This window comes from Setaria italica, chromosome V (genome assembly GCF_000263155.2).
Source record: "Setaria italica strain Yugu1 chromosome V, Setaria_italica_v2.0, whole genome shotgun sequence".
In the NCBI taxonomy this organism is placed as follows: domain Eukaryota; kingdom Viridiplantae; phylum Streptophyta; class Magnoliopsida; order Poales; family Poaceae; genus Setaria; species Setaria italica.
In genome coordinates, this window is record NC_028454.1 from 2,780,492 (window position 1) to 2,801,798 (window position 21,307).

General features: G+C 51.9%; 2 protein-coding genes across 2 annotated transcripts; both read right to left on the reverse strand.

Moving 5' to 3' along the window:
* Positions 1-1,299: 1,299 nt before the first annotated feature.
* Positions 1,300-4,277, reverse strand: LOC101771760 (WAT1-related protein At1g09380). The gene is made up of 5 exons (XM_004967529.2): positions 3,854-4,277; positions 3,376-3,438; positions 2,254-2,797; positions 2,021-2,172; positions 1,300-1,930 (listed from the first exon to the last, which is right to left on the reverse strand). Exons 1-5 carry the CDS (start codon positions 4,027-4,029, stop codon positions 1,687-1,689), a joined length of 1,179 nt encoding a protein of 392 aa, XP_004967586.1. The 5' UTR covers positions 4,030-4,277; the 3' UTR covers positions 1,300-1,686.
* A 9,325-nt stretch (positions 4,278-13,602) lies between these two features.
* LOC101772162 (beta-xylosidase/alpha-L-arabinofuranosidase 1) lies at positions 13,603-16,739 on the reverse strand. Its single transcript, XM_004967530.3, has 3 exons — positions 15,130-16,739; positions 14,581-14,994; positions 13,603-14,479 (listed from the first exon to the last, which is right to left on the reverse strand). Exons 1-3 carry the CDS (start codon positions 16,583-16,585, stop codon positions 13,851-13,853), a joined length of 2,499 nt encoding a protein of 832 aa, XP_004967587.1. The 5' UTR covers positions 16,586-16,739; the 3' UTR covers positions 13,603-13,850.
* Between the last annotated feature and the right edge of the window lie 4,568 nt (positions 16,740-21,307).

A 21,307-nucleotide genomic window follows, 5' to 3' on the forward strand; every position in this document is an offset into this window, starting at 1 on the left:
TACTGTTATGTGAAGTTTAATGAATTGATTATGCTGTGTTCGTCGGAACTGAAGGGGAGCTTAGTATCTTAGTTTTTTACTACATCCATTTTAAATTGTAGATCATTTTAGCTTTTCTAGATTCATGAATATTATTACGTATTTAAACGTATATTATATCTAGGTATATAGCAAAAACTATACACCTGGAAAAATCAAAACGACCTACAATTTGTGACGGAAGAAGTAGAAAATTTGTTTGATGAGAAAGCATACGGACCATTACACAATCACAAACAAAGAAACAAAATGAAAATTATGAACGACGACGGATCATTTGTGCTGTGAACAAATTCCTTGCTTTATCGATAATATCTTTAATGAGACCCAAGATTAAGGATGCTGTTTGCTTTGAAGACCATATTATTCCTTTCAAGCCAAATCTTTCAAATTGTGAGAAGGACTAAAGGGTCAAAACCTATCCTATTTGGTTTTGCGACTAACTTTCAACCTTTTTAGCCACCAATGCATCAATTCCGCTCCCACATAGTAGCCTACATCTCCCTCGTATGCGCGGTCATGTATGTTCAGCGATCTATCACTTTTCATCTCGAATTGTAAAGCCTTATGCATGTAGATGGGTCATTCATTCACCGGTCATCGATCATACCATGACACGAAGATGAGTATGGAAATGTAGGTCGTTTTTATTTATCGTCAAACTTACATAATTTCAACAAAAAATCTAGAATATTGACACCTATAATACCAAACAAATACACAATCAAGATACATTTTTATGGCAAATTTAATAAAATTAATATGATGTTGTAGATATACTTATACTTAGTCGAAATTAGAGAATTACCATACAACAATTCAAGCCTCAAACGGAAAAAGGCGACGTAGGAAAATTACAATAGAGACAAGTTAGGACGCCGTGTCAGTGATGTATTTGCGGCATGGTCAACGCCGTGGGCTGTCTCAAAACGGTGGTCCTCTACCTAGCATGGGCCAAACCCATGTCAACCAAGGCAGGCCACCTCCTTTTAACTGTGCTTCATGGGCCCATGGAAAACTAGGCTCCTTGTTCTACTGTCTACAACGCTGAAGCTGTTGAATTGCTGAAGAAGTGATGATACGTTTTCGGGATGATTTGTTTCTTCAGAATCGTGCGCTTGCACTAGGAGGGTTTCTTGCAAAATTTCAGAAATCAGTAAAAAATTGAGGTAAATCCTACGGGCAAATTTATTTCTAAAAAATACGAAGTTCCCTTGCGAAATAGTTTCCCTTCCATCAATCGAGTGGCATGCAAAATGAGAGGGGAAAAAAACTTAACTCAGGATGGAACAAGAAAAGAAAATGAACGGAGAGAAACAAAATCAGATCACCCAAGCAGCGCAAGCACAGTAATCCAATAGCACCACGAGACCCTGCTAGAGCACTCCTCGCACAGGTACAGCCACACACCACACACCTATTTCCTTTTTCTGACAGTCTGATCAGGGCATCAGGCTGCTGAAACTGCAACCCGTATTACATGCATGTATGCCCTCCGATCATCGCCGCCGGCGTCTCCCATTTCTTCCACTAAACTATATTGCCTTATTTGCCACCCACCCCTCCAAGATCTCTGACACGTCGTTGGCCGAGTACATGTACGACGACGTACGTAAGCTTGAGCGTCGCCATCACCCGTGGCCCCGATCAGTTGCTGCCGTTTCGGGGCCCCGTGTCCTTGTTGGGGCTAGTTGCAGAGAACACCGGCGGCAGGGGGGTGACGGCGTCGACGCGATTGCTTGCGACGGCAGGCTTCCCCTTCAAGCCCAGCCCCATGCCGGCCTCCTCGTCGCCCTTGTCGTTGTCGAGGCCGCCCGGCTTGTCCATCTCCCTCCCCTTGCCCCAGAGCACCATGTACAGCCCGGCAACGATGAGCACCGACCCGATAGCACTGCGAGCGACGACGGTTTGTCAGCATGAATAATGGAAATCAAATGCTGCAGCAGAGCAGAGAGGGATAAAAATGGAGGATCGTCGTCACCTCCCGACGCGTATCTTCTCGCCGAGGATGGCCCAGCCGACGATGGCGACGACGACCATCAGCAGTGGGCTGAACATGGACACGTACAGCGGCCCGCGCACCTGGATGCACCACGACATGATCGCGAACCCGATCCCGGACCCCACGACCCCCTGCATTTATTTGCGTCGATTCGCGCATCAGTGGATGTAACTTGTAAGAACTCAGGATCGATCAGAGGTCTGAGATCTTACGATGTAGAGCACGGAGTAGAGCCTGATGTCGAACCCGAGCTTCCACACGTCGAGGCTCCGGTCCATGGCGGCGCTGACGCCCGCGCACTGTGCTCCCGCCATGAGGCACATGATGGCCGTGCTGGTGTAGGGCGCCGAGAAGTCCTCCGCCATCCTGGTCTGCATGACGAACCAGACGGCCCAGGCGGCGCAGCTGGCGATGATGAGGACGTCGCCGAGGATGGCCCCGGAGTGCCCGCCCGCCGCCGCCGCGGCGGGCGCGGACGCCGCCGACGTGTGCTCGGCGAAGCGCCAGTGGATCGGGGACTCCCACAGCCTGAGCACGGGGCCCTTGTAGAAGGGTATGATCATGGAGCCCCCCACGCAGACCGCCGTGCCGACCAGCTTGGCCTGCCCCGCCGGCGTGCCCGGCCGCACCGTCTCCATCTTGAGCGCCGCCGCCATGACGAAGGTGAGCGCCGGCAGCGTGTTGCTCAGCGCGCACGCCACCGTCGGGGTGGTGGACTTGAGCCCCACGAAGTAGAGCACCTGGTTCAGCGTCGCCCTGCGAATTGTTGATGCATGTCAGTGAGTAACCGGACAATTGGCCCCGACAAGATGAAATTCTGTGTCTGGGTTTAATCTGCAGACTGAACCTGCAAGTGTCATGCTCTGAACCCTGGCTGTCTCGACCGGGTCTGACCATCTTTCGAAAGGGTTACGCACTGCTAAGATACATCTACTACGACCTGTGTGTCAGTTATGTGGACGTGGTTCATCGATCAAGTGTCAGTCAGTGTCACGTCACATCAGGAACATCCCCAGAAATCTGGGGACACCCGTTTCATCTGAAAAGCGCTTTGTTCACCTGCTTTCTTTTCGATCACCATGCCTATAGTTTCCCCCGGGTTTCGGCTAATCCGACGACGATCATTCGGTTGTGTGGCTGGGCGCGGCAACGGCAGAGCCAGCGGGCATGTCCCTTTTCCTCGGAAGGAGGGCGACGCTCCTGCACCGCACAGATGTGGGAGCGCAAGGGCCAGCACAGATGTCGGATGAGAGAGAGAGAGAGAGAGAGAGAGAGAGAGAGAGAGAGAGAGAGAGAGAGAGAGAGAGAGAGAGAGACAGCTCGGACGGACGTACCCGAAGATGGAGGAGATGAAGATCTGGAGGAGCACTTTCTTGGTGATTTTCGCCCCGCTCCTACTGCACGCAGACGCAAAAGAACAGTTAATGGTGAGCTGCAAGAAGAGGCTCTCATGCACGGTGCAGAAAGAGAAACAAGCAATCTATTCCTGGCATATTGTAGATCGAGAAACCACTGAATATGTTGCTTTCCAATAAATGCTGCTCAGATCAGTAACTGTTTCTGGAGTAACAAACAAGACAGCTGATCGATGGACCGAGCAAGCAAGTCCTTTTTCTTAAAAGGAAAGAACGGCTTGATCTGAGAGAAAGCACTGAAACGCCCACTGAACCGAAAGCACCCAATACTTAAAGAAGAGATCTCCTCATCGATTGAACATGGAAAGCAAACTAACAGATACGGCGTGCATGCATCTACGACTCAAATTAAAACGATCGATCGACCCGGGATGCAGAGAAGGTAGGTTTTACATACCTCTCGAGCAGGTAGGCGATGGGGGCGATGAAGGCGGCGGCGATGAGGTTGCGGTAGGCGATGAGCACGTAGGGGCTCATGCCGGCGTCCAGCGCTAGCTTGGACACCACATTCATACCGGCGAAGCCCAGCTGCACCAGCACCATCGCGACGGGGGGCACGCAGTCGTTCCCCATGGCCGGCCGCCGGCGAGATCGATCGATCACCGAGCTCGCTCTCACTCCTGGTCCCTCCCTCTCCCTCTCCAGCAAGATTCCTGCTAGCTAGCTTACTGATGAACTACCGATGCTACACACCAATTAACGCTAGCTGTTCTTGAGAGGAGGGAATTCAGGGGCGGTGGTGGTATTGATCACTGACGAGCTAGCTAGCAGGGAGAGGCCGGCCAGCTAGCTACTCAGTGTGCTAGCTACTTGCACGAGAGAGATAGGTGCGGGAGTGAAGGGGAAGGGAGAGAATGTGTGCGCATATATAGGGAGAGGCCGGTGTGGTGGCCACTGGCCAGAGGCATCGGAGAGAGGGCGGCCAAAACGTTGGAGAGGGAGGTGGTGGTGGTGGTGGCGATGACTTGCCGCAGTGAAACCTGCTGAGGTGGTAACCGAAAAAGGGACGAGCCCGCAAGCCGAAGGAAAGGCCCGTCAGCTAGCTACCTGCGTGCTAGTGGTCTGGTCGATAGGCACGCAGGCAGCTGGCCGCGTGCTTAATTGTCACAAGCAAACGTGTGCGCCCGATCCCGTCCACCCGTGCAAGCTGTGGCGACCAGCGGCGCGCGACGACGCCGCCGCGTGCGCATGCCACGCCTGGCGCTGGCCAGCCGGCGGCTTCGTGTCGCGGGCGTGGCCATCAGGGCTTGGCAGCCGCGGGATCACGGTTGGAAATAGAATGAATGTCTTTGATTTGTTCGTGAACATGCGCCAAATCTTCAATAAATACTACAAATCATTCGAACTACATGGTTCACGCAAGAGAGATGGAGAGATTCATGAATGCCGAACACATCTTCAGGTTGCGAACTTGGTTTATTTCTCATTCTCCAGGTGGTTCCTTGCTCGGCGCTCCGACTCTTCGCCCATCCAAACAAACGCGCGTGTGTGTGCTGTGTCAGGGCAAAGCCCCTTTGCCACATACATCCACGATCAGCATGATGAGCTTGCGGTAACCGAAACCGTTCGAAAAGCCAAGAAGCTGGCCACGGGTTTGTTCTTCCCGTGTTACCACCATGCGCGTGTGACATAAGATTCTTCCCAGCTCTGAAGCCGCGTGATCCTGAACGAGAGGGATGATAGAACGCACTTTCTGGCACCAGTCCACCATTACTACTTCACCCCATGCATCTACCGCCGTCGATCCTGAGCTCTCGATTTGGAATGGCCGGGGTGATCGGTGATCCAACTGCATTGCTCTCTTCAGGAATAGATCAGGACAGCTAGCTAGGTTGAACATGCCGTTGTGATCTCCCTTTCAACCAGAACTCCAGAGGGAAAGTAGAAACCAAAGAGGCATCCTGGATTCTCTTTTGTGCCTGCTATATTCCGCTAACGTATACGTTTTTTTTTTTCTTTCAATAATGCGGCGGGGTGGCGTATACAGATAGTTTCTGTGTCCAAACAAATTTGAGTTGGATCTTCGTCGGACAGCTTTTTGACCCATTTCGCCTAACTGAAGTAGCTAGTGCGCCAGGTTCGTTTTCTTGAACGCTACGGGATCTTCGGTTGCCAGGTTGACACATCCGGCCTCAAATCAGCAAAAATCATGGTGAAGTTCTAGTACTAGAAATTGTGTCGTGTAGTAATTACTACGACACAAGTTCGGTTATCTTCCATCATGACCATTTTATCGAGCCATTTATGAAATTTAATCTTATTATTTCCATTGAAATCAGAGTTATAAGTACATCAGGATAAATGTATTCTGAGATGCAGGTGAAAATTGCGGACCTATTTGTTCCATCTTGAAGCCATTTCTTGGCCAATGCTTATTGCATCCATCATTTGCTTTTAAACCCACTAGTTATCATTGCTTCTAGAGTCCAAACGAAACATACAAGTAATGCATGGTTCGTTTTAATTGATTGTACTCCAATCATCTCCGTATTATACTATCATTGGTATACCTTACCATCGTCTCCAATCATCTCCGTATTAAGGAGCCCTGCCATGCTTATTAGTAGCACAGCAGTTAGTTTTATGCCTGCAATAACTTGTTAATTATCTAGGCACGAGTTGTTCACATTTACTTTCCCCTTTGGAAAATTTGATTCTACAGCCCTATGATTTGATTATTAAGTTTTCATGCCATGCTGTTCAGTTTAATTTGCCCTACTGTCCACCCTTACTACTATAATTGCATTCTGCAAGCTATAGGATTCTCTACAAGATCACATAAAAGCACTTCAAACAATCAGCTAAAAGTTTACGTAGAGCATCGTCGTCATTGCTAGAAGGACATGGGCGAGAGCTACAGGTTGTTCCTTAGAATGTTTTTGTTTGAACACTTTATGTACGTCATCTCCACACACTGCATGTATTTTTTCGGATGCAGGAGAAAATTGCATGTGGAACTAAATATTCCACATTGAAGCCATTTCTTTCTTTTTGGAACAATTTATTGAAGCCATCCAATGTTAACTGCATCCATCATTTGCTTTTAATATCACTAGTTATCATTGTTTCTATAGATTCCAAACGAAACATACAAGTAATGGTGCATTTTGATTCGTCTTTCCCAAAATTATTGCTATGACTCAGACTGTACTATGCTATCATTGGTATACCTTGCCATCATCACCAATCATCTCCCGATTGAGGAGCCCCTTTCTTATAGTAGCAGCAGTTAGTTTTATGCCTGAAATAACTTGTTAATTAGGCGGAGAAAGTTGGCACGAGTTGTTTACATTTACTTTAGGAAAATTAATTGTACTGCCTTATGATTTGATTATTAAGTTTCTACATCATGTTGTTTAATTCAATTTGTTTATATTCAGCCTGCTTTATTTTTTCCTCAAATTGCCCCCTCTTACTATACTACTTTTTAAAGAGGGCATGCTCTTACTGCTACTACATTGGCATACTGCAAGCTATGGAATTATCTACATTGAGACACTACTTGACCCTTCTCCTTTCCCCTGCTACAGTAAAGAGCGGAGGCAGCAGGCGATTCTCTTGGCTCCAGTTCGATGCGCCCGCTTCCCCCTCCTCTCCGGTGACCTCGTCGGTGCCGGAGAGGGAGGAGAAGCCAAATCAGCCGGGGGCTGTGCAGTTTCTAGGCCTAGGGTAGGTTTTAGACTAGGGTTAGAATAATTTGCTCCATGGTGGCTCCACTGCATGGTGGCTGGTTTCTCTTTGTCATCAGCGGTGGCGGCGGCCGCCGCAGGGATGGCAGCACGGTGGTGAAGCTTTTGGTCTTCTAGATCGATTCCGACGAGGCTTTCTTCGTCGCTTGGTCTGTGAGGTTAGTGTTCTCCTTTGTTTTGATAGAGGGTGGATTGGTTCCCCCTTTCGTGGGGCTTTTCTCTGTGCTGTTGGCGAGTTCAGCAGCTGTGGGTCACCGATTTCATCGATGGCGCTGGAGTTCTTCTCTTTCAAGACTACGATGACGACGGCCGATGCGCGCTAGAGGGAGATGCTTTGCAGCTACAAGCTGGAGGTCCCGTTTGATGTCTTGGAGGTCCCGTTTGATGTCTTGCTGAAGTTCTTATCTTGGACGATGTCTTCCTTCCCCGACTCCGGTGGATCTTGAAGAGAGGCAAAGTCCAGGAGGTGTGCGAGGATACAAGGACCTTAGGTTCAAATTTGATCTCTAGGGTCCTTTCTGCAATTTTACACTCATGGAGGATATGTGGTGTGGACTATGTTGTAATTTCCTACTCCTCCAAGGTGTTAGATGTAAAGGCCTGGCTTTTATAAACAGGGTTCCAGTCCCTTCGCAAAAAAAAAACATTAAACAACAAACAGCTAAAAGCTTGTGTAGAGCATCGTCATCGTTGCTATAAGAACATGGGTGAGAGGTATCTGTGTTTTTTTTGTTCCTTAGAATGTTATTGTTTGAACACTTTATGTTCGTCATCCTCCACGCACTGTATGTATTTTCACATGCAGGAGAAAATTGCATGCGGACCTATCTATTCCATCCTGAAGCCATTTTCTGTCCAATAATGTTAGTTGTATCCATCATTCTCTTTTAATCTCACTACTTACAGTAATTGCTTCCAGAAGGAAACAGCATACAACAAATGGTTCGTTTTTATTTGTGTTTCCCAAAATTATTTCTATGACTTTGCCATCATTGGTATGCCTTACTTATCATCATCGCCAATCATCTCCACAATGAGGTGCCCCTCGCTTATAGTAGCACCATTTAGTTTTATTATGCCCGAAATAACGTTTTAATTAGGAAGAGAGAAAGCTGGCACGATACTAGTCGTGTCAGTAGTATTTCTTATGCGTTCTGACCTAGGTCAATTGCGTGGTCAAATTGCGAAGACCCCGTTTTTCTTATGGAGCAATGCATGCGTACATGCAGAGTTCCTACCTTGTTCCGCACTGCAAAGACCGGCCGGTCGATGAGCGCCGAAAGAAATCACGAAACCTGGCTGAAGAAACGAGCTACCGCACGTACTAGTTGTGGGAAAGAAAACAAATTGAGGTAGAGCGTGTCGGTCCCACAAAACCGCCGGAGCCTGGACCCGTGCAAGCAAAATGCAGAGGAACCCGAAGCCCCGGCGGCGTCCCGGACGTCGGGACGGGGCGTTAGTTTGAAGGCGGCGGGCCGGCGGCGCTCGTTAGATGCCATGGCAGCCACGTCACGACGCCCACCGTACTCAAGCCAGCCGTTGGTCCATATCGACGTGCGCTCCAGCTCCCACCTTCTTTGCCACACGTACACGCTTGCGCCGAACGCACGCATCGGCCGACCGCCGGTTCCCGTTCGCGGCGTGCCTGTCTGCTGTCTGCCACGGCAAAAACGGAATGCATATGCGGATCCAATACTTACAAAGGAGGAGGCAGCGTCGTCGTACGTGTAACAAACTGCGTGTACACGCACGTACCAGTGTTATTCCCTGCCAACACTGTACCTACACGCGTGTGTATATTTGAGCATGAACAACTCGTGCGTGTGCAGTAACGTTTAATCGTCTCTTCCCTTTGCTACTAGTGGCGATACTCCCGCCATGTTCCTATGCATGCATGTAGTAGAGTCATTGAGCAGCCGGACAGTCTCGCCACGGCCGGCCATCTAGCTCGATATAGACGACAACAATGCAAGTGCATGCCCGGAGTTCATGCCGGAATTGCCGCGCGCACGTCACGTTTCCGTTCCAGCCAAGCGTGCGCATCGTCAGGCGGCTCATCTGGTTACCACATACGGAGCTGACGCGGCGACGTGCCTGCGCTGCGCACCAACGCAATCAATCAATCGGCAAATCGCCGTCAAACCAAAAGAGTGCATGGTGGGCGGCGATCGGGTCAGGTGACGCGTTCGACCTGTGCTGCCCCGTCCTTATTGCCTCTCGGCGGCCGCAGGCGGACGAGCTGGAGGGACCGCGGTGGCGAGCGAGCGCTGGACCGTGGCGTGACAGCGACAGCATCGGCGGAGAAGCAACACCCCTCCTTTTCAGGCGCGCGTCATCGAGCTCATATGGCTCGACGGCACCGAGACACCCAGCCAACTTTGCCGCCATCCATTCTCATCTCATCTGAGGATTATTGTTTCGGCAAGGGACCAAGGAGGCGACAGCCATCTCTTTAGTTTGGAGATGGGCTGATGGCTAAATATCTTTTAACAAATGGATGGGAAACTGTGTCGAGAATTTTCTAGCTTTTCACTCGAGAAGACCTAGCTTATCCTGCCTTCTCCCTCTGTTTTCTTTTCTTTTTCATTTTTTTACAGAGTCCTTTAACTGTTTTTTAATGTAATAACAAAGAAACAAAATGGAAAAGAGAGAGACATAACTTCAACATAATTCAAAGGATGGCCCAATTGTCCCTGAAAGGGATCCAACGAGCTCGTCAAATAAAGGCCCAACATTGACGGAACTAAAGATCCTCCACGCCGCGCAAGCACGCGAAGCCCAGTGCATTTCACTTCCTCTTGTGGATTCCGTAGCCCAACTATCATTGAAATCTTTTCAGCCCCGAACAGTAATGGCCCACTCTTTTTTTCTTCATAGGCCTCAGCTTGTGGCTGTTCTATTCCTTTCATTTTGTGGGCATTGGGCTTCTACTCTATTTGTTTTGTTTGTGGGCTGTTTTTACTTCCCACGTCACACGGTGCGGTCATCTAATGTCATTATCTTCAACTATGAGTAAGTGAAAATAACAATGTTTAGACTTCTCAGTTTGTTTCTTATGGTAATGGATGTATTCATTTTTTTTGCTTAATCTTTGTCTGGATCGATCTAAACATCTAGTCTTGTTTAGTTTCTATGTAATCAAACTTCTTAGGTCAAAGACGTTTTTTATCCCATGATTTAGAATCGGGTACCATTTCCTCTATGCTCTATTAAGCAATTTCCATTTCAGATGTGCAATGCATCAAAGTTTATCATCATTAAAGACATATTCACATGTTGGGTAGTAATACCGGCCATTTTATTTTAAAAAATACATGTTCATCAATGGAGTTCTTCTACTTTAGATGGGGTAAAAAAAGGTCGATGTGTTCTATGCTTCTATTCAGTTGATTTTTTTTCAAGCTTAATCCTATTAAGTTTGGCTCAAACTTGAAAGCTTTTCGGTCACTTTTTCTAGACGAGACAACAAAGCTACAGGTATGCCATACTTTTGTTAGATGAAAAACTCAATGGAGAACAAAATGAAAAAAAAAGTTTGGTTGCTAGCTAGGCACTCCTTTCAATGTTTTGTTGTGACAATAGACCTATTGATGCATGTGGTCAAGCTTTTAATTTCTTTGAGAGGAAAATTCTTTTAAAGGAATTTTTACACGAAATATTTTAAAAATGTTAAACACCGGTGCATGTAAAGGTATTTAGATTTGTCATCTTAGAATTGCGTAACTAGTTTCCTCATAAGAAACAACTATGTACATTATACTGTTCACGTTAGAAGTTCTAGTTTATATGATGTTTTACATTATATTGTTTATCAAAATATGCATACCGGAGAAAATAAACAGTTGCTAGACGAAGAGGTGACAAGGTAGGGTGCGTAGGAGTACTGTAACCGAGCCGATCGACTACATTTTTTTAAAAACGACGCACAGGAAAATTGGTATAGCAGAAAATACAGTCCTAGGAGGCCATAGCATGAAAAGAAAAGAAAAAAAAAAGACTCACCCGGTTGGATTGGGACATCAAAGCGGGTCACCACTCAACTCAAATGCGGCCTTCCCACTCCACTCTCCACGTCAGCACCCACCAACATTCACGCTCATTTATTTGCCGAAAACATCCAAGCGTGACCCTGTGTTGATAGTGAACCGATAGAAACAGACTCCACCGCACCGAAAAGGCCATGCGGGACCCTCCGTTGTAGTGCTGCTGCAAAACCACCCTCCACCTGACGGAGTGAAACCACCGAATCCGAACCTCTCGCAAGTTACCTCGCAGTCGCCACCATGATAACACAACGCGCGGGGGTCTCGCCACATCCGCTGTTGGACTCCACCTCGCTCTTGTCGCCTCGAAGAAACACCGTGCACGGGAGCCTCGCCTCTCCCGCCACGGTACTCCACGTCACGGATCCGTTTCTTTTGTCGTCGTCAGAGTGGTGAGCAATGCTGCCCCGCTCACCAGATCTCCATCGACCAACCAAGCCGCCACTGCAAGTCGACTTCGCCTCGTTGCTTCGCCCGCGCTAAAACATCCGCCGCCAAGTCAACAAACCAGAGAAGCCACTTGCGCCGTCTTCCGACGATGTACCGAGTAGCCCAGCAAAGCTCAGCAACCAGCCGCGATCCGCTGCAAGCCTAGTTGTCCCATGATGTCGTTGCCGCAAGCGCCATCCTCTGACGCAGTCCCATGCCGCATTGACCATTGCCAAACAACACCAGCCACCGCGGTCCGCTGCAAGTAGCCAAAACAAACAACCATACGACAACCCCTGGCCGCCGCCCTACCTGCGATCGCCTCCACATGGCTTTGACAACACTCGTCTAGCTTGCCACGCGGCAAAAGTGCCGCCACCAGCTGCGGCTGCCCATGACCAACGGACCAGCAATGTCATAAATCGAGATAGGTCTCTAGAGACGTACCTCCAAGGAGGGCACAACGCCAATGGCGCCGTCGTATCTTGTCCAAGGTCTGGATAGGGTTTTCACCTAGAGTACCCCGTGCAACAGGGTTGTAGCTCAGACATGACGCCCTCAATGGGGAGAATGACACCCTAGGGCGCCGCCGTCATCTCCACCAGCAAATGCCGGTGAGGGCTTTCGCCCTGAGCATCCCAAACCCTCGCTGCATGCTCACGGCTCGACACTCTCGAACCACTGTCATGACAGCCCATTTGGGGCGGCATCGCCACCGCACCTCAGCCTTCGCTTGCTTGCTTCCACGTCACCATGCAGCACACCGGGTCCCCACTCCTCACAACCTCCTCCATGCCACGCGAGCCCCCACCAGAGCTAAGCCGCCTTTCTCTCCTGTCGCAGCCTCCGCAACTCCTCAGCCGAGGAGAGGTGACCCAACGACACCCGCAGCACCACCTCGATGCTACCAGTGCGCTCCTACGCCAGGTGTCCCTGCCGTGCCTCCATGGCGTCGCTAGCACACCTTGCACAGGAGCTGTCGTGCCCCTGACCTGTCACTCGCCCCACAGCCGCCATCGTGCTGACGCTGTGCAACCATGCACCAGACCGGCTGCTCTCCGTCCACCGTCGCTGGCTGGTGCTCTCCTTCACCCACTTGGCACCACCTCCCTCCGCGCCCGGGGCTAGCCTTCGCGAGCCACGCCACTCAACCTCCTTCGCGCTGACGCTGTGGAGCCACGCGCCGGCCTCCATCCGTATGCTGCCGCCGGCCGATCCTCTCCTTCCCCCGCGCGGCACCTCCTCACCTCCATGTTGTGACGCCGTCGCTGTCACCGTCGCCATCGGCCCCTGCCACCACAGCCTAGACCCTCCGCGTGCCCCGTTAGACCGGAAGCTGCTGCCAGAGCCCGACGATGAAGACGCGCCGGACGACCGCCGTCCGGAGTAGCCACCAACACCGCTTCTCTTGCCGCCGTCCCGGTCCCTCCTCCTTACTGTCACCACTGACGCCACGTCTTCCTCGTCCTCGAGCCCAGGCCCTCCATGCGCCCCAGCTCCTTCTCGCCGGCCCCGCACATCCGCTTCTCTACGCATCCGGGATTGGCCGGGGGCGGCGGATCCGGGGGCGGGAAGGCCGGATCCGCTCACGGCGGAACCGGATCCGGGACGCCGCTGTGCCGCTCGGCACCTAGCGCCATTCTCAGGAGCCGCCAGTATGCCCCATCGCCGCCATCCTCGGGAGTCGGATGGGCTTCCGGCAACCCCTCCGGCGATGAGGTGGGGATGAGAGGAGGTGAGGTAGGTTGCCGGCGGCAACTGGGGCACCACCTGTGTCGCCCGCGGGGAGTGACGCGGGGGCTCGGAGCTTGTTCTCACAACTGTAATCTTTGGGACTAGCCGATCGACTACTAGTAGTGCAGAATTGAAATGGAATCCTAAGCTTTGGCAGCATTTGCGGTAGAGGCCAAATTATTCCTGATCGATGTCACGGGTGTAAGCGGTGTAAAGCTCACGCCGTCATGATTCACATGGCTAACCTGACATGTTTAACCCGCCCAAGATCCTTTCAAATTAATCACGCTCCAGTGTCCAACATGTCATGCTGCCGCGAAACAGTAAATTTCACCCCTCCTCTGCTTTCAATGATGTGAATCATGAGATCGACCAATGAATCGATCTGCTTCTGCTTTTTGTATAGCACCCGCTACTACATTTAATGGTTTAATCGTTATTACCCTCAGTAAAATAACGCCCAATGAAGTCTACTAGTTCTGTAGACGAATGATAATCTCTACGCTGCCAAGTTGATCGTGACCGCGAACGACAGCGCCAGCGCGTCGTCTCCGACGATGACGGCGCTGGCGCCCGCCGGCACGACGGTGTACGCCGTCTCCTCGACGATCGCGAAGTCCCTGCACACGTTGAGCGTGAAGGGCACCTCGACGACGGCCCCCGCGGGCACGAACACCCTCCGGAACGCCACCAGCTGCTTCAGCGGCGCGTCGCCCACCTCGGCCGGCGGCGCGGTGTACACCGGCACCACGTGACCGCCGCCCACGCCGCCGGTGTTGCGCACCGTGACGGCGAAGCTCACGACCTCGTCGCACCTGTGGCTGGCGACGTTGAGTGCCGGGCACGCCGGCGGCGGCGACGGCGCGGCGCCCGCCTTGTAGGTGAGCGTCTTGCAGTGCTCCCACGCGCCGATTGGGACGGTGACCGTGGCGCCGGCGGTGGCCGACGCGTAGCTGAAGGTGGTGTAGCTGAGGCCGTGGCCGAACGGGTAGAGCACCGCCGGGCCGCCGTAGAACTTGTAGGTCCGGCCGGGGTAGCCGTGCGCCGCGTCGGGACGCAGCGCCATGGACGTCATTGGGATTTGGTTCACGTACTCGTTCTTGAACCATGTCAGCGGCAGCCTGCCCCCTGTTTTGTGATGATCCAAGAAGAACGAAATTGTTTCAGAAACATTATTTTTGCAGATGTAGTGAATATATACGATATGAATTTGTAAAGCAATTACGCACCTGGGTTGTGTTTGCCGAAGAGGACGTCGGCGATGGCCGTGCCGCCTTCCTCGCCGGGGTACCCGGCCCAGACGATGGCGCCGATCTTCGGGTTGCTCTGCGCGAAGGAGACGTCGACGCCGCCGGCCGACATGATCACCAGGACGATTGGGTGCGGAGAGGCCTCGGCGACGGCACTGATCCATGTGGTCTGGTTCCACGGCAGGAGGAGATCCTCCCTGTCGTTGCTCTCCCTCTCCACGCTCATGTTCAGGCCGGCGATGACGATGGTCGTGTCGCCGAGCTTCGCCGTCCTGGCTGCTCTGCCCATCCCTTCCGCCGTGTCACACCCCCCGTTGTCGCAGGCGTGCACGTACGTGGCGTTCACCATCTTCCTTATGGCGTTGTATGGCGTCACAACCCTGCAAGGTTTACCTGTGTCGTTCAAGGTAGAAATCAAGAATGTTAGACGACAGGAACAGCATCGACAATAGTAACTTTTTGGTCTAACTGTCGAACAGTCAACAGTAAGAAACAACAGTACGCAGTGATTTTTTTCGCGAAAGTTACCTCGGTAGTCTCCGAGCATGACGTCCGTGGCATTGATGTGTTCCAACAGGCCAACTAACGACACGGAATTAATCCTGTTGGGGTCCAATGGGAGGCGGCGGGCATCGTTCTTTAGGAGGATCATCCCCTGCCTGGCGGCGTCGGCGGCTAGCTCCTTGTGCTCCTCGGTGCAGACGTCGCCGGCGCCGAGGGACTCGAACTCCGGCATGCCGTCGAAGAAGCCGAGGCGCATGAGGGTGAGGTAGACGTTGGTGAGCGCGTTGTCGACGTCGGCCTCCTTGATCTTCCCCTGGCGCACGGCGTCGACGCCGTAGGTGGTGAAGAAGTCCCGTGCGCCCTCCCAGAACATGCCGCAGTCGAGGTCGAGCCCGGCCTTCATGGCGGCGGCGGTGGCCTCGACGCCGGTGAAGTTGAGCCATTTCGCGTCCCGGACCATGACGCGCACCGAGTCGCAGTCGGAGACGATGTAGCCGTGCAGCTGCCACTGGCCCCGGACGGTTTCCGACAGGAGGCGCGCGTCGGCGCAGGCCGGGATGCCGTTGACGCGGTTGTAGGAGCACATGACGCAGCTGGCGTCGCCGTCGCGGATGCACATCTCGAAGGGGCGCTCGAAGGTCTCGACCATGTCGCGCTCCTGGACCCGCGCGTCGAAGGTGAGGCGGTCGGCGTCGAACCACGCGTCCACGTCGTAGGCCGCGAAGTGCTTGCAGCAACTGGACACCTTGATGGGCCGTGAGAACGGGTCCCGCTCCCCGGCGGCGACGGCGCCGGTGGAAACGTCCTGCATCCCGCGGACGAAGTTGACGGCGTAGCGGCCGACGAGGAAGGGGTCCTCGCCGGGGGTCTCGCTGGCGCGGCCCCACCGCGGGTCGCGCACCACGTTGATGTTGGGGCTCCAGTAGGTGAGCTCGGCGTGGCCGAGGTTGTACATGGCCCTGATCTCCGTCGACACCGCGCCGCCGATGGCACGCCACAGCGACTCGTTGAACGCGGCGGCGCTGTTGATGACGAGTGGGAAGCTGGTGGCGCCGGGCACCACGTCGCCGAACCACGTCCCGCCCGGGCCGACGTCGGACACGCCGTGCAGCGCCTCACCCCACCACTTGTACGGCGGGAGGCCGACGCGGGCCGCGCCCTCGGCCTTGTCCCCGAGGTTCCTCACCTTCTCCTCCAGCGTGAGCTGCCCCACCAGGTCGCGCACCCGGTCGCCGTACGGCAGCGACGCGTCGCAGTACCGGAAGCGCGACATGTCGAGGCCCAGCGCCGCGAACCGCGCCGGGTCGCACACTTTGGTGTAGTTCCTCCCGTTGGTGGTGATGGGACCGCGCCCGCCGGCGCCGGCGCCGGCGGCCGCGGGAGAGGCGGCGGCAATAATGGCGCACAGAAGGGCGGCCAGGAGTGCGGGAGGGAACCGGCGGAACGAGGAGGATGCCGATGCCATTGTGGCAAGAGGCATCCTCTGCTCCGGGAGGCTCGGGCTGGACGAGGAGTGAACAGTTCCATGGGGGCGGTGTATATAGGAACTAGGAAGGGAGGGTGTGACCGAGTGACGAGCTTCGTCTGCGACATGAGCACGCAAGGAGCGTGGAAGCTAAAAAAAAGACGGACCAGCTGGAATCCGGGAAATTCAGTGCGGTTGTTTATAACAGGATGAACAGCATGGTGCGCTTCAGGATCGTCTTGTCTTTGCTTCGCCAGGACAAGCTGTAAACCGGCAAGGGCATTAAGGCGTTCACGTTCCGGCGCCAGCGAGGATGATAGGATAGGATACGATGATGATAGGGCATACGGAGGGAGTAACTTCTTGGGCTCTTGGCAAATTAACCAGCATAAGAGACGATACGATTATGGTCTGATGTGCACCCAAGTTAGGAGGAAGCTTGCCGTTGCCTTTTTACTCTGGTCGTCGCCTGCTTGTCTAGAACCGAGTGAGTTTCCGGCAGGTAAGACCGTAAGACATGTGCGACATCAGATTTGCAAGTGCAAGTAATAGGTGCTCGAAGTCTAAGAGGAGAGCCGTGAATTAGACAATCTTAAAATTCTTAACATATGACTTTCACTATTTGCTTCAAAATATAAACTAGATCACGCTATCTAGATATGCAACTAAGATTGATCCAGTGAAACTTCTCACCCAAAACAAGTTTTGCAAACTAAAGCCAATCCTATAAAGGCTCTACTCTAGTAAGTAAAGCAGTCAAGTTGCAAGATATGAAATGCGGAAACATAGAGGAGTAGGTTAGGAAGGATGCAAACTTAGGCACGACAATTTATCCCGTAGTATCGGTAGGCAAATGCCACCCCTAGTCCACGTTGGAGCTCCAGCGAGGATATGCTTCCGGTCACCAAGTCTCTCCCGGTCAAGATTTTGGACTCGCCACAAAGGCTCGTGCCAAGCCGGATGAGAAGCTTGCCACTAAGGCAAGACGCACCACTCCCTCTCTTCCGGTCACTTTGACGCCGTCTTCACTAAGGAGTTTGTCCACCAAAGAAGGGGTCTCCTCGTCCCCCGCACACGGTCGTCGACGCCACTCCACACCAAGTCGGAGGGTCGAAGACTTGCCAACGAGCCACAAAGGCTCCAAGGTACCGGCACACCTTGTACAGTTGTGGTTCACTCCTTGAACCGATCACAAGGTAGCAACACCTTGCACTCTCTCTTCTATAGGCCTATCATAGCACTAATCACTCTTCTAAGCATGTGCTAAGGCTTTGATTAATCACTTATGCACTTTTGGTGGCTTGGATGTGTTTTTGATGAGTCTTGATCTCCAATGGGTTCCTGCACACTCCAACAACTCCAATGGGCGAGTGGAGGGGGTATAAATAGCTCAAGGCATCAAAGAGTCGTTGCTCAAACGGCTAGTTAAAGTGTACCATCAGATGTTTCAATGGTATGCATTTTGTAGTATCGGAACATCCAGTGCTACTAGCCATTGATCTCCCCGCGCCCAAATTCCTTATCGACGCAATCCACTGACTCATTCGTTGCGCACCAATTCATCCGCTGCTTCTTCCGACGCCACCATCGGATTATCCGATGCTGATGGTTCTTTGCCCAAAACATCTCTGGAACTTGGCAAAGTAAATATTCTTCATCCGACGGTCACCGAACCAATGCATCGGATCATGGTGCTTGGTCGACTTTCTTCTTCACGATTCGTCCGATGCATCTAGAAATCAGGCAATCAGATCATCCGATGGTCCTAGTTGACTTGTCTCTTACGCAACGTACCAAAACGTCCGATGGTTGCTCCGATACTTTTCACAAGGGCCATTAGAACATCCGATGGTCACAATTTCCTTCTGCAGGCTTGTCATCGACTGATTTGGCTCTCTCCTTGCCGTTAGCAAAAGAGTAGGTGACTAAAGTAAATGTTGTTTTCTTTGTTTTTTTCTTGTCTTTTATTGTGGTTGCTTCCTTAAGACCTAGAATCCCTTCAAGACATATTCTAAACATTTTATTAGTCCTAATGATCATGTTGTCATATAATCACCAACATCATAAACAAATGGTCTAATGGGGCCATGTTCATTATAGCAGGAACTTTTGTTCGTCCGGGTTACTTACTTTGCCACACACGTCAAGCCATGCATGGCTTGCGGTCGATGAATGATGCGTACAAGAAGACTTGCAGCACATGCGGCTGGATCTGTGTTGGTCGGGCCTTGACCTCGCCCCGTGGCGCATGTGGGGGAGGTGATGCAAAACGACGACGAACCACCAGGCTGGAGCCCCCGGGCTGTACTGCTAGTTCACCTCACCTCGTGCTCGCGGCTTGGCCGGTAGTCTGGTTCCAACCAGCTGTCGGTGGGCAGGCGCAGGCTGGTTTATTCCTTACCGGTCGGCCGCCCTCTTCGGCCATGGCCTATCTACTGTTTGATAGCGAGCGATCGACCCCCACAAGCGGCTGCAGACTCTGATCTTTGAATGTGGAGTGACTGAGTGAACTCAAGGGTTGTACCTTTTGGTGCAAAACTGCAGATATAGATGTCTATGTAGCCCGCGGCCCATTAGCCTAGCACGGAGCCCTTTTTTTGCTTGAACCTAGCCCGGCTCGGCTCGAAGTTCTTCGAGCCCGTGCTGGCTTGGCCCGGTAGCTCGTGCCGGACGTGGGCCGCCACCCCGGCACGATGGGCAGCCTGGCCCGACACGATTTTTAGAGGCTGACCCAAGATGGCCCGTTAACTCCTTCAAACCTTATCCAATTATCCTCACCCTGTCTCAAAATCCCACCCACATAATGCCTCCCCGGCTCCCCTGCCATCTTCCCGAGTGCCAACCTCCCTTTCCCCTCCAGCCCTCCGCCTCCCCTCCATCCTCCCCTTCCTCTCCAGCCTCCATCTCCCTGCCTCCCCTCTAGCCTCTACTTCCCTCCGGCGCTGGCGCGCAGGGAGTAGGCTGGGGCCGCCGGTCTACCTCTCCTCCCCTCCGCCACCGCTCGTCTTCCTTGCTGCTATCGAACCTCTTCGGTCTGCCGCCCGCTACTGCCATGCCCCGTCGATAGCCCCTCGTCCTGAGGCAGCCACTCGAAGGTCGCCCAATCCAGGCATCCCCAGATCCGCCGGATGGCACCAGGACCCATGAACCGGTAGTCTCCAAGCCTCTCCACCACCACCACCAAGGGAGCCCGACGCTACTTCCACGGGTAGGCTTCGCGTCACTCCCAATGGATGTGCCCATCATCGGCCTCTCCGGGAAGCTCGACGGCCAGGGCAGGGTGCATGGTGGCAGCATCACCACCTGCTATCCATCTTCCCCAAGAAGACCGATCGCGGCCGCCGTACCACACCGCTACAACCCCGGGCCGGTCGCCTCCGCTGCCACCCATGCTGCCGCAACTTCCACCGGCCCCCTCCGTGGCCGGCACCTTTCCGTCCCACCCGGGCAGCACGGGCCTAACGAACTCATCGTGCTTTACGGGCTAGCCCGACACAAAATGGACTCGTGGGCCTGTGCCTGGGCTGTTGGTGCAGCCCGTGGGCTAGCACGGCCCGGCACGGTAGAGGCATAGTGCAGGGCTAGGCCTAGCATGAAGTTGGCCGGGCCTAGCTGGGCCCGTGCTAGGCTGGGTTGGGCCGCCCATTTTGACATCTATAACTGTAGATGGATATAAGAGCAACTCCAACAGGATGGTCATTTGGCTCTCCAAGCTAAAATTTGTCAAGTTTGCTAGAAAATCAGGCTCCAACAAAGTTGCCATCGGACTTGCCAAATGCTCCCCCACACTCTCCAAACTTGGCAAGCGAGTTTGTCTTGCCAAATGTGCAAAATGGAGGGTGTAAAATGGAGAGTCTGTTGTGGTGTGAAATGGTGAGGTTGTTGGAGTGGATGGAGAGTGTAGATTTTTAAAGAGGAAACTAACTATTGAGATTTGGAGAGTGGAAAATGGATAGTCTGTTGGAATGAGCAACTCAATATGAAGATGAATCATTTTGCCAACTTGGATAGAGAGTCAAATGGAGAGTTAAAAATGGATAGTCTGTTGGAGTTGCTCTTACTTACATATACGGCGGTGATGAGGCATGTGTTGTCGTGTTGTGTTTCTAGGACGTGCGCCATAATAAACACAACAAGAGTAAGTGCACTGACACGTCCACGTTTCGCTAGCGATGACACGGAATGATTCTCGAATGACCGACAAACACCTGCTTGTCGTTAAGGTGATTTAGTCCATCAACCTATGCTCCCGCACGGGCTAATATTTTAAAAGCTATTGTATTTGAAAATTATTTAAAATTAAAATCCTAACTAATAATCAAAATTATTTACCTACTACTCATTTTTTAAATACTTCAACATAATACTCATATAGATGTGTACTTATCTTTATCCAGTTGTGATTAATTTTTAATTAGTAATTACTCTATACACTTTTCCATTCATATTCACACTTTTTTTATTTCGTATTGCACCTCCATACATTATGTTTAGCACAAAAATCAATATTTTCCATCACTTCCTCCTATACATGTATAAATGGTCTATATGGTGACACTCATCATGCGTATATACCTTAGCTTAGTATTTCCATATTAATAATGACACAAATATGTAATTTAAAATCATATATTACTTTACTTTTGAACATTTCTATACGATGCACATGAAGATAATTAGATTAAGATTTAGGTGTTTACTTTAAATTATTTTTAATAACGACATGCGTGGGTAACT